Source organism: Platichthys flesus, chromosome 7, assembly GCF_949316205.1.
Source record: "Platichthys flesus chromosome 7, fPlaFle2.1, whole genome shotgun sequence".
Lineage (NCBI taxonomy): Eukaryota > Metazoa > Chordata > Actinopteri > Pleuronectiformes > Pleuronectidae > Platichthys > Platichthys flesus.
The window spans coordinates 26,653,651-26,666,093 of record NC_084951.1 but is presented as its reverse complement, the minus strand read 5'-3'; the positions used below and the strand labels follow the sequence as shown (position 1 = coordinate 26,666,093).

The 12,443-nt window shown below is 43.9% G+C and overlaps 2 protein-coding genes across 2 annotated transcripts; both read right to left on the bottom strand.

Moving 5' to 3' along the window:
* Positions 1 to 385: 385 nt before the first annotated feature.
* On the bottom strand, positions 386 to 4,392 carry pcsk1nl (proprotein convertase subtilisin/kexin type 1 inhibitor, like). Its single transcript, XM_062391128.1, has 5 exons — positions 4,236 to 4,392; positions 1,773 to 2,019; positions 1,397 to 1,637; positions 1,226 to 1,324; positions 386 to 1,080 (listed from the first exon to the last, which is right to left on the bottom strand). The coding sequence occupies exons 1-5, from the start codon at positions 4,287 to 4,289 to the stop codon at positions 681 to 683; spliced, it is 1,041 nt and encodes a 346-aa protein (XP_062247112.1). The 5' UTR covers positions 4,290 to 4,392; the 3' UTR covers positions 386 to 680.
* A 563-nt stretch (positions 4,393 to 4,955) lies between these two features.
* On the bottom strand, positions 4,956 to 9,567 carry sypa (synaptophysin a). The gene is made up of 8 exons (XM_062390940.1): positions 9,508 to 9,567; positions 8,672 to 8,737; positions 8,377 to 8,501; positions 7,958 to 8,156; positions 7,685 to 7,876; positions 7,185 to 7,388; positions 6,940 to 7,020; positions 4,956 to 6,835 (listed from the first exon to the last, which is right to left on the bottom strand). Exons 1-7 carry the CDS (start codon positions 9,523 to 9,525, stop codon positions 6,955 to 6,957), a joined length of 870 nt encoding a protein of 289 aa, XP_062246924.1. The 5' UTR covers positions 9,526 to 9,567; the 3' UTR covers positions 4,956 to 6,835; positions 6,940 to 6,954.
* Between the last annotated feature and the right edge of the window lie 2,876 nt (positions 9,568 to 12,443).

Here is a 12,443-nt window from a genome sequence, read left to right as displayed (position 1 = left end):
TTATATTTAAAATCACCTTATCAACATCTGCAGAGGCTGATGGGTACTGTAGTGTTTCATATCTGAAGCTGTTTCTACACAACTAAATTTAATTCATAATTTTGAACTTTATTCTTCAAACTTTAAGTTGAATTTTGACATATTTCTCTGATCTGATCTGTGAACCATGTTCTTCACCTCAGCTGCTTTCTAGAAACCTTTAGGAAAACCTTCTGATAATTTACTTTAAATTAAAAGTAAAGTTTTGACACAGTTTGTTTTAAATTTTCAAGTGAACAGAGAAAAATCTGCCTGTTTATGTTTCACTCTTAAATTCGCAGTTTGCAGCTGCAGCTACAAGATGATGTCACAAACTCTGACATGATGATGTCACAACTCTTAGATGTTTTCATGAAACATTCAGGAAACGTTTAGGAAATAACTGATCAATAGGACAAGAGGTCATGACCTCTGTGTTATTGGTCGTGAAAACTCAGAGGTCACATTTCCCCCCCCCCTTCCTTTAACAACGAACGACTGGTTATGATTTATTTTGACCTAAAGCAGCAAAAAACATTTTTACATAAACAGAAATGAGAAACTTAAAGAACGACACGATACTCCTCCTTTCCTCTACCCCTCTCTTCCTCTCCCCTCCCCTCCCCTTCTGTTTCCTCCCCTCCTCCTCTCCTCCTCTCCTCTCACTCCCTCATGTAATTCACAATCTGATCGATCAATATTTGGGGGTCATAATTCATGGCGGCTCTCCTCCGGCGCCTTCGAATCCCATGATTCAGTTCTTCCTCTGCTGCGGTTGCCATGGTGTCAATGCGTTTCATCCTCTGCAGCCCAGCGGTGAGGGGACGGAGATTCTCCTCCTCCTCCTCCTCTTCCTCCTCCTCCAGCCTCTTCACCCGGAGGAGTGGGGGGTCATTGCTAGGTGATGGAGGTGTCAGGTCTTCAAGGGAGCGGCGAGTTCTCCTGTGGGAGGAGCTAACGGGTTCGATCGAGGTGACGGACAGGTCTCTCCTCGCTCGGCGACCTGAGGTCACCGGGGCGTTGTTAGGGCCGATGCTGGACAGTATCCTAGCAACCATCCGTCTGAGAAGGAGGAGACAAGCAGAAATAAAGTTTGAGTGAATATTTTATTATTAAAGTTTTTCTTCGGTGGAATTTGTAAATGAAGATGACACTTGTTATGAAAGCTAAAGTAAAGGGTATGTTCTGAGTAGACACTTCAGATCACCTCAGAGTGTCCTGGTCTCTGGTGAGTCCTCGTCCTGTCTGTTGGACTTTCTCCTGTCTCGCTCTCTCCAGCAGGGTCTGAACCAGCTGAGGCTCCATCCTGTCAATCACAATGACAGTTATTGAGCGTCCTATTATTGATCATCTCTAACGCTGACAGGTCTGTCCTCACCTGTCCATCAAGGTCTGAGCCAGCTGGGGCTCCAGGAGGCCCCACCATGCAGCCTGGGGCCTCCCCATGCTCATACCCCGACCTGTCTCATCATAGTCTGCGGGGACCTGGCCCTGGAAGTCCCCAGGGGGCACCTGATCCTCCTCATCCTCCTCTTCCTCAACAACCGCCATGTCTTCCGGGCCGACCAATCCCACGCTCTCTGCCTCGTTCAGGAGGCGTAGCAGAGCGGCCAGGTAGGCTGAGGAGACGTGTGATTGGTTCAATATGCTATTAATATTATTAATAATAAAACGTCTCCAAACTCTTTACATATAGAAAATATATTCTCTCTCCATATAAAATTGTATTAAGCATAAAGTGAAAACTCTTTTACCTGCTCGCTGCTCCTCTTCCTGTTCCCGCCTCTGGTCTCTGTCCACCAGTCGCTGCAGGGCCTGGTTCAAGCCCCTCCCCTTCCAGTCATCTGATTGGTAGTACAGGTCATTGGCCCCGCCTCCCCCTTGTGTGTAAGGATATGACATCATTTGCTCCTCATAGGGCTGCAGGGCTCTGCGCTGGCGTCTGACTCCGCCCACTGACAAGTCCAGGTCACGCCCCCCTCCATGCGCTGCAGGTAGAGGCTGAGAGAACAGGTCAGAGGTCAAAGGGGTCAACAGCTGTTTATAGAGAGTGCGTGTGAGTGTTTGTGTGTGTGTGTGTGTGCGTATGTGTGTGTGTGTGTGTGTGTGTGTACGATTGTGGCAGGGACCAGGGAGATGTGCTGTTGCCATGGCAGCGTAACGAGCTGTTCTGTTCCTGCCTCCACTGATGTGATCTGACCGTGTGTGTTGGTGGGCTTGTTTTGATTCCTGGTGGGGACTTGTTGAGTTATTGATCAGAGTTAGTTATTGACTAATAACTTGCTTTTTCAGTGAGCCAGCAGCTTAAAAATTGACTCAGCAGATTAAGCAATGACTCAGCAGCTTGATCAGTGACACTGCAGTTTAAAGAGTGACTCAACAATTCGAAACAATGACTCAGGATGTCAGAGTCTCGGGATCAGTGATGGAAGTCATTACCCTGCAGAGTATAAACTGCTGTGTCATGGTCCCCTCTGTGGCTGCTGTCGTTAACAGATCAGGTGAAAAGTGAAGCAGGTTTTCCATTTTCTGTTGTTTGTCTGAGATGAACAGAAGCAAACAGAGTCCCTGAGCTCGGACTCTGTGATTTATGGCTTTAATATCTCACAGACGCAGCAGCTCAAGATTTATGATTTGGAGCTCCCTCTCTACAGAAAGACGTTATATCTGGAGCATCAGCAGCGGATAAGAAGGAAGAGGAGGAGGTCATAATGAGTCTGAAGAGCACTCTCTTGTCAATCCATGAAATATAAACATATTAATCTATAAAATCCTGGTTCAGGAAAGATGTCGGACTTCATGGATAAATACTAGAATAATAGTATTGTTAGGTTTTGTTCCCATTGTCTTTTCTGATTCTGGGCCATTAGTGGAACTTCTCATTAGGCTGTAGTTCGCTTATTAGCTTGTTTAATACTCTGAATCAGGTTGTATGAAGAGTCTGAGCGCTTTCAACAGCTAGTTTGACTAAATAACGTTAGCTAGCTAAAGTAACTATTTGCCTTACCTGATTTAAACAGTAGGTTAGCTAGCCATTACAGTGCCCACTCACTTGCAGTGTTAGCTTAGCATTTATCACCAGTATGTGGAATCTTTAGCCAACAGGGGAACAAACGTCTTTGTCATTATGCTGTTTGTTACGACTGAATTAATGGTGAAGAAAAGAGTCAGTTCAGGTTCTACAGAAAAATGTACAACAACTGTATCCTCGTGTTTTCATGTGACATGGATCATGTGACATGGGTCAGGCAAGCAGACACGCCCCCTAATGAAGACAGGTAAAGGGAGGGCGGAGGCCGACACCTCTTATAAACAGTGGAAGCATTTGACCAATAGGAGCAGAGTGAGTAGTGTTTCAGACAGAGGCTGATATGAGGAGCTGCAGCGATGGGTGAAGTAAGTAAAGTGTAAAAATTTTACAATAATGAATTTCAACCTGAGCATGAACAGAATATGTCTCCTTTAACGTTGGTGATGGTGTCTGGTTCTAGCAGAGAAGTGTGTGTGTGTCTGTGTGTGTGTGTGTGTGTGTGTGTGTGTGTGTGTTTTTGTGTGACTTCCTGTCTGATACTGTGAGGACGTGATTGGAGGAGACGTTGTTGACCGTGACACTCTTCTTCTTTTCAAATATCATCCATCTCAGAAGCTGTTATTTAGTATAGCTGCTGCTCTTCATTCGGTAAATTTACTGGATTACTGAAGTACTTGATACTTGACTCTCAGCTGGGAGATTAGGATCGAACCTTTATCTGAAACCTCTTAAATCATGTGACGCTGTTGCTGTGGGTTACTCTCTTCTGTCGCTATGGTGACGATTTCTGCTGTAATGAAATGTTCCTCCGGTCACAGTGATTGCCCCCCCCCCCCCCCCCCCCACAAAAACACACACACACTCGTTCACACACACACATGCACAAACGTTTGATCACAAACAGGCCGCAGTCTTCCATCAATGTCTGTTTCTCTCTTCACAAATTTTGCTGATCAATAGGTAATATGTCAAATGGAAAACAGAACAACACACACACACAAACACACACACACACAAACACACACTGTGATGTAACAGACAGGTGGAGGACAAACAGCAGCAGCATCGTTCTGCATCCTGATCATGTTACGGTGACGACGCAGCACTGTTACCATGAATAAACACACAACGACACATGTAAACATCCTCTCTCTCTCTATGTGCAGTCACTGTGACTCGTCCTTACCTGGGCGGTGTGGAAGAGAGCGGTGCTGAGCAGCAGGTAGCCGAGATACGCCATGCTACTGACTGAACACACACAAACACACACACACACACTGACCGTGGGCACAGACGCGCATCTGATAACAGAGAGAGAGAGAGAGAGAGAGAGAGAGAGAGAGAGAGAGAGAGGGAGAGGGAGGAGTGATGACTAAGGAGAGTAGAGGCAGTAAACAGAAGAGAGGGAGGAGCTATGAGGAGAGAGGAAGATGGAGGACAGGCGTAGGATGGAGGTGGAGGGGGGGGGGCTATAGGAGGAGTGAGGAGGAGGAAAATGAAGAGGAAGAGGGTGAAAGAAAGAGGAAGGGAAGAGAACAAGGAAAGAGAAAGATGTTTAACAGCAAAAAAAAGACTTTTGTTTCTATATTTTCCTCTGACATAAATCATTCATTCAATCATCTGGTTGTTTATAATGTCATATATTTGTTTGTTGCACTTATTAACCTGTTCATTTGTCATTTATTCTCTTTGATGTGCTCCTCTCCTTATTCATGTTATCATTCAGCCGTTTATTTACCATGTATTAATTTACTCATTCACTGATGATTCATTCATCTGTTTATTTTATTTCTTTTATCCTGTCACTCATTCTTCATCTGTCCACAGATCAGTTTACTTTTACTCTTTACATTCATTCATTCACTCCTTCATCCTCCTCATGTTATGAACAGACACAGAATCAGAGACGAGTTTGTCATTTATTGAAATTTTCCACTGAATAAACACATGAGGGGGGGGGGGGGGTGCGTGGGGTCTCCATAGCGACAAGTCACACATACATCATCATCAACACTGTCAAAACCGTTGTCATGGTTACTGATGCAGGATATCATCACACAGGAAGTTACGTCACACAGGCAGAGAGGACAGTCACGAAGAACGACAAGAAGAATGAGAGGGTGAGAGAGAGAGAGAAGGGAGAAGATGGAGAGAGAGAGGAGGGGGACAGGGACAAAGAGACAAAGAGGAAAGAATGAAAAAAGAGAGGAAGAAAAGTGGAAGACTTGAAAGAAAATAGAGAAATAAAAAGATGAAGAGACGAAGGAAAGAAAAAGAGAAAGTGAGTGATAGAAAATATATGGACAGATAAAACACACACACACACACACACACACACACACACACACACACACACACACACACACCTGTACAGGGAACAGGAAGTGGAATCACGCCGACCATCAGTCACTGAACTACACAGGAAACACGTCACCATGCGGAGGAAGATACCGACGCTAAAACAGCTTCACTTTCAGAAAAAACAACCGAAGAAGAAGCATCATGTTTTTTATCCCTTTTTCAGACTTTTACAAAAACAACTCACGGCTTCTGCTGATTGGCTAAGAGCCGCGGGGAAGACAAACATGGCGTCCGTCCACTGACAGAAACATCCGTCTGAAAACTGTGACGTTTATTAGCGCTTTTCGTAGAAGTAGGGTTAGCAGCTCCTAAACAAGCTAGCTAGCTAAATAATCTAACATAAACCAATAATTACAGATGTTTTTTTTTTGGATTTGGTTTATGAAACACTTCCTTTGTTGTGTTTGTACTGATTAAAACTTTAGTTTACGAACTTCACATTTTATTAGCAGATTGTCACATGACCATGCTAAACAAGACGCCTCCAAAATGGCCACAGTCACGTGAGCACATGTGGTTATCACGAACGTTAAAATCTCTGGAACGTTCTGTGATTCAGATTCTCCTGCTGAAGGGACACAAAGTGCAGTAGAGTCGTGGGCTGAGTGAAAACATTTCAGACGGGTGTTTCTGCAGCTTTGCATCCTCACAGATGATCGGAGATAATCTGATCTGAGAACAGCGGCAGGAATGTAACAGCAGAACGAAGCTCCAGCTGAGCCCATTGCTCAAACACACAAACTGTGGAAACTGGAGTGATGAGGAGCCATGTTGGATCCATATTTTACTCGGAGTCACCTCGAAGCTGAAGTCCAAACTGAGTTTACTGCTTTTCCAGAACAACATCACTTCCTGAGTTGATAGTTACATGCAGCAAGACAAACAGCAAACAGCTGGGAGGTGATGCTTGAACTGGTTCTCCTCCAGGTTCAACTCTGGTTTGAATCTGGTTTGGATCAGCTCAGTGTGAACCCAGTCTGAACAGCTTCGTGATTGGCCGATGTGGATCTGGTTTGTCGATGTTGGGGCGAAGCATACAGCAGGGGGCGGAGCAGATCCTCGGGTTCAATAGGAAACATGAACAAACAGTTGAGTCTATATTATATATCTTTTCAAATCGATATCTATACAACACAAACATACATTCTCTTCACAGACTCCGTAATATGAATTTAACTCGGCCACATGATCCGAAGCTTCTTGTTGCTGTTGACGTGCTTTTTTCAAGTTGTGGATTTGTTATTTATAACTCTCGTTTTGATCATTTACACATTGACTCATTATATTGAACATCTAAACTCCCCCACCCCCAACCTCCCACCCCTCCCCCCTCCCTCACCACGCCCCTTAACTTTGCAGACAGACAGGAGTGTTGCATTGTGGGTAGGTTGCAGGCCACCCACTCTTTGTTCACTCCGATGTCTCCTGTGGAAAAAAAACAAACATAAAGAAAAATAACAGGAGGAAATGTAAGGAGTGTTTTTTTGGGACTATTTTCAGCAGCGGATGAATCTCTGTTGGGGACTCACCTGCTGCCTGTCACTTCACATCTGGTTAGAGAAGGAGGTGGGCGCCCCCTGCTGGACGTTACCCTGACCGTACTCTGCATCCTGGAGAAGACACGACAGCAAACAACATGACACATAGAGACAACACAAGATGGCAGTACATAATTTAGAGCACTGCAGTACATTAAACTCTGAGTAATGCATGACACTGCAGATGTCTAGTGTTAGTGATCAGCAGCAGAACAGAGTATCCCTTGGTTGTGTACCTGCTGGTTGTAGTCGGGTTGGTATCCTCCCTGGTTGCTGGCGTACGGGTCTGGTTCGTATGCCCCCTGCTGGCCATAGGCTTCTGCTGCAGCAGCTTTTTCCTGAGGAGGAGGAGGCCGCATGAAGGGAGCGATGATGCCCGTCTCCTTAAAGACGAACCAGAGGTTTCCGGCCCACAGAACCAGGTTGATGAATCCAAAAGCCTGGAGCATAAGAGGACAAAGGTTTCTCATTGGACACTTGAATTATGGGTAACGTAGTATCTGATTTAAAACAACATTTCATGAGAAGAAATGATGCAACTCATAAAAACATGATGCTGTAACCATGGAATCGAGAGGTCCGGACAGTATTTGTCTTTTTTATTTTTTATAAATAAGAACTTTGCTTCTTTATTGTAGAAAAACACATTGATATTTCTCGGATTACTAAAACTGTCCAACAGTTCCAGACAATAACCATCTCTGACATGATGCCACGATACCTCCACCAGTCTTACCACAGAGGTGTTGAGTCCGGACATGACCGGGTCATGAACTTCACGACAGGTGTTCCCCTCTTCCTCGCAGGCCGGGATCAGAGTGAGCACTTCGTTTGGATTGGTCGCTGTCTTCACGTCGGACAGACCTTTGGCCCAGGCCGCCGAGCTCACCAGCCACATGAAGGCGAACACTCCGGTCATCCCGAGGTCCTGAAACAGTTAGTGAGTTAGTGAGTGACTCCTCCCACAGCTCACCTGTCACTGGGTGGGTGGTCATGTGGGTGAACTTACGATCAGCGGGCCTTTGTTGTTCTCCTTGTACTTTTCGAAAAAGAAGACATAGATGCTGAGAGCGGCCATGGAGTAGAGGAAAGCGAATACGCCGATGGTGACAAAGAATTCTGCAGAGGAAGAGTAGTCCCCGACCAGGAAGAAGGGATCCGCGGCTCCGCCCTTGCAGGTTGGGGCAAAGAAACGCACCAGGTGAAGTCTGAAAGAGGAAGAACATTAGAACCCTGCAGGGCTGGACTGGAGATCTGTAAAGTCGACCAATCATAAGAGTCTATGAGCTCAGCACTTCACCACAGAGCAATTCATGATATCACCAGGTTCTCACGTCGTTGGTTTGAACCTCTGTGTGTGTTCACTGTGACGCTCACGCTCTGCATCATGTGACACGTCACAGAGGAGGGGACATGTGATGAACTGACCTGAACGGATACTCAAACTCCACCTCGATACTCAGGTTGCTCTCCGTCCGGTTCTTACACTCCACCGACATCCGGAACATCCCGGAATAACTGCCACAGGTGGAGAAGGCAAAGATGGCAAAGAACTGGGGGAGGAGGGGGAGGAGGGGGAGAAGGAGGGGGAGGAGGAGGGGAAGGAGGAGGGGAAGGAGGGGGAGAAGGGGGGGGCAGATTGAGAACAATTCGATTTTTTGATGTGTTTTCAGAAAATAGAAATGTGAATATTTTGAGTTTAATCAGAAACATGAGAACTCACCCATTGTAAGATCTTAATGAAACCAAGAGGAACCTTCAGCACCCTGAACTGACCCTGGGCCACCATCTGAGGACACAAACACACACACCATCATCATCATCATCATCATCATCATCATCTTCATCATCATCATCACCACCACCATCCTCATCATCATCCTCAACTACATCTTCATCTTCATCATCACCAACACCATCCTCTCCATCACCAACACCATCCTCATCATCATCATCATCATCTTCATCTTCTTCATCACCATCATTATCAACATCATCACCATCATCATTTCATCCTCATCAAGAGCAGAGAGGAAATCCTCCTCTTCCTCCCTCTCTGGCTGCCATTTTAAACACACACATACGCACACACACATACGCACACACACGCACACAGTGTTTTTATTGGAGCAGTCCTGCAGACACAGCGCAGGGCTAAAGGCCCACCAGCTGATCAGACCCGCAGAAAACACCCAGAAATAAACCCGCTAATAAAGCGGCTCCGTGTGGAAACATGAATCCGGTTCATGAGGCGGTGAGAATGAAACCGACACAAACAGCTGCAGCGTCTCTTCCGCTTCACCAGCATCACCAGTGAAACCACAGGAATCAGACTGGTTCCTCTGGTTCCTCTGGTTCCTCTGGTTTCTGCTCTCCTCATCCTCTCTCTCCTCTTCGTGATGCTGCGGCCCGACACACAGACGCTTCCCCGGGAAACCGTCACAACCCCCCGCGGGCCGCCCAGCATCACGACACGAGCGCACAACGAGCACGACACACGCACACAGATGAGACGATGTGAAGAAGAATCACATATAAAGAGGAAGATCGTGTTGGTACCTGATTTACCACGTCCATCCTGCCGCCGGTCGAGAGGAGATGGAGGGAGGAGCAGGAGGGAGGAGGGAGGAGGAGGAGAGGGGAGAGAGGAGGGAGGCGGTTACCGCAGCGTCATTTTTATTTATTTATTTCTTATTCATCAGAATCTTCAGCTGCTCACACATGAAACATATAAACACTGAGGAGATCAGAGGGTTAATAACATACAACAGCTGATTCAACACACGACTGTCAGCATACATGTAGAATTATACAGTTTCAAACATGTAAACAACCATCCTGCGTCATCACTCATGTCGAATACATGTTTCATAAATGTAAACAATCATTATACATATAGAATCATCACAATCATTATGAGACTGAACTAGAATATCGTACATGTAGGTATGATGTCATGTATAAATATACATGACGTCATACATAGTTTTGTTTTTCACTAGATTTAGAAATCTGTTAATTATCTAAAAGTTCAAATTTATATGAATCAAAAGTTTATTCTATTATTTTATTTTGGTTTCGTGAAGTTTACAGGACGATGATAACAACATGATGATCGGGCTGCGAACAGAACTGTGCGGGCCGAGCACTGGCGATCTCGGGACCACGCCCACTAATGACGCATTATTGTCAACGCCATCAAGTGAAGACATTTCAGGTAAAAAACTTTTGTTTCTCTTTAGATCTATAAATATTTTACACAAGACATCAAAGGAATCTATGACCACATCAAAGCAACAAGGACGATTTCATGCAGGAGTGTTTCTTTGCTAAATGTTTGAAATAAATGTATTTCATCATTCAATATTCTAAGCATTCATTAAATATCTTGTTTTTGATTAAAGCAAATCATTATTTTCCTTTTTCATTTATTACTTTGTAAACCAATTTAAATTTTATATTTCTGCATCACTTTTCCACACATGGGTCAACAATGACCCAAACAGTGTGTGTTCATCACAGAACACCTGACATTCATTCCACACATCAGACGCATGTGTGTCTTATTTTACAATCTATTACTAGTGTTACTGGTTACAATCATTCCAGACTTACTGTTTAATGTTTGTAAAGATGCTGAATGAAAGAGAGGATGATGAAGATGAGGAGGCAAATTTGACTTGATTCCGAATCTGATGCTGAGGACCTAGACTTTTTTCTACAGGATCAAGCTGGAGTTGTGGATGTGTCTTGGGATCCTGCATGAAGAAGGCTCCTTGTATGACAAGTCTCATCGCGATCTTGTTAAGTTGACACTCAACAAATTTGAAGTTGATCTGATAAAAGCTCTCAGAGGAGGTTGTAAAAATACACAACGTATAAAGCTGCAAAATGTTCACAAAATGCTCTGTCGGTGTTCAGGCCCTAATAATAACATTCAAAAGAGTTGTGAAGAGTTGTGTAGCTGCCGTCAGAGTCGATTACAGTAAAAGTTAATTGAAGAACTTTTGTTTGATGAAAAATCATTTAGGTTGATAAAGAATAATTTTGTTGAGCATCTTGAATATTTAAGAATATAAATAAGAAAATGTTTCTTATGCAGTGTTTTTATAGCAGAACATCATATCAGCAAGAATAAAATACTTTAGACTTTAGACTAATAACTTTATTTGGGGAAATTAGTCTTGAGTCATTTGAGCACAATCCACACCAGAGGACACATTTCACCATCACATGAAACAACATGCACAGACGAGAGCAGGGACGTAACCCAGGTTGTAATTTAAAAAATAAAATGCAGATGTGTACAGATGTTTTCCTGTGTGTTGAAATCTCACGATAGAATGAGTTCCTGTGGCAGGTGAAGCTCATCACTCAGGTGAAGGGAGGAGCTCAGGGGGAGGAGCTAACACCAACATCTCATTTAAACCAGTTGTTGCTTCCCACTGACTCACAGAGTCCTTCCTGTTGGAAGTGATTTCCTCTGGGAGGAAAACTGGGTGAATGGTGAGTTAGCTCTTCCTGTTAGCGTTAGCATTGATGTATTGGCTCCATTGTTCCAGTGTGTTGTTGCTGTGTCATCTCATTAACGTGCTGTTAGCCACAGGGCACTGCCTCACTGCTCTGAAGTACACAACTTTCACATCTTTATTGTTTACATGGATTCGTCTGTGGATTCATGAAGTATCAGTATTATATTTATTATGTGGCAGAGTATTTTTGTGTTAGACAATCACACAACAAACCAGTGTTGTTAAGAGAGTTTCTGTTTGTGCTCATACAGACCAGGTTATTATGGAGCCCTGATGTTTGGATGGGAAGCTTATGAATGGATGAAACCACGCTGAACCTCCAGCAGCACACTTCACCACAGTCACCTGATCCTGCCCAGGCGGTCGGAAGGAACCCTCCATATATTCCCAATTCACAGAGCTTGTATTCTTATGTGAGCTTTATTTGGTAATTTTAATATTTGTAAATGTTGTAAACTGTTAGAGTGAATTGTCATGCAGGCAGCACAGGCAGAGGGAACATCATCAAACTGATTTAAATAAAGATTTATATTGACCAAGAGATTTTGTCGTTTGTTTTGTTGTATCTGATATAAAACAAAACAACTCAGTTATATAAAATGGAGTTTACATAGCAGAAGTGAGTTTTCACTCTGTGACGTTGATCAGAGCCTCAGGCAGACACACACACACACACACACACACACACACAGATGTGTCGAATCTGTCCAGATGTTGAACCCTGCTAATTAAACTCCTGCAGTTCAGTTGTTCTGCTTCAGTTCCTCATTGTCTGTTTTTCTTCTACTTAGAAAATATTTTTAAAGGAAAACTCCACACTTTCCTTTTCAGACTTTCTTTAATTTTATTTGATTTAATTTATCCGTTTGATTATTTCCTCATCTTAGAATGTTTCGGATCTTCTTTAAATAATATTTACTTATTTATTTTCTCAGTGTTTGAGTCCGAGTTGATACTCATTTA

Excerpts from the sequence above, each read along its gene's own strand:
- pcsk1nl (XM_062391128.1), bottom strand. The coding sequence starts at position 4,289 with ATGGCGTATCTCGGCTACCTGCTGCTCAGCACCGCTCTCTTCCACACC. Across the intron at positions 2,020-4,235 it reads CTCTCTTCCACACCGCCCAG|CCTCTACCTGCAGCGCATGG; the intron begins GTAAGGACGAGT and ends CTGTTCTCTCAG. Across the intron at positions 1,325-1,396 it reads GCTCAGACCTTGATGGACAG|GATGGAGCCTCAGCTGGTTC; the intron begins GTGAGGACAGAC and ends TGTGATTGACAG.
- sypa (XM_062390940.1), bottom strand. Across the intron at positions 8,157-8,376 it reads GAGTTTGAGTATCCGTTCAG|ACTTCACCTGGTGCGTTTCT; the intron begins GTCAGTTCATCA and ends TTCCTCTTTCAG. Across the intron at positions 7,877-7,957 it reads ACAACAAAGGCCCGCTGATC|GACCTCGGGATGACCGGAGT; the intron begins GTAAGTTCACCC and ends TAACTGTTTCAG.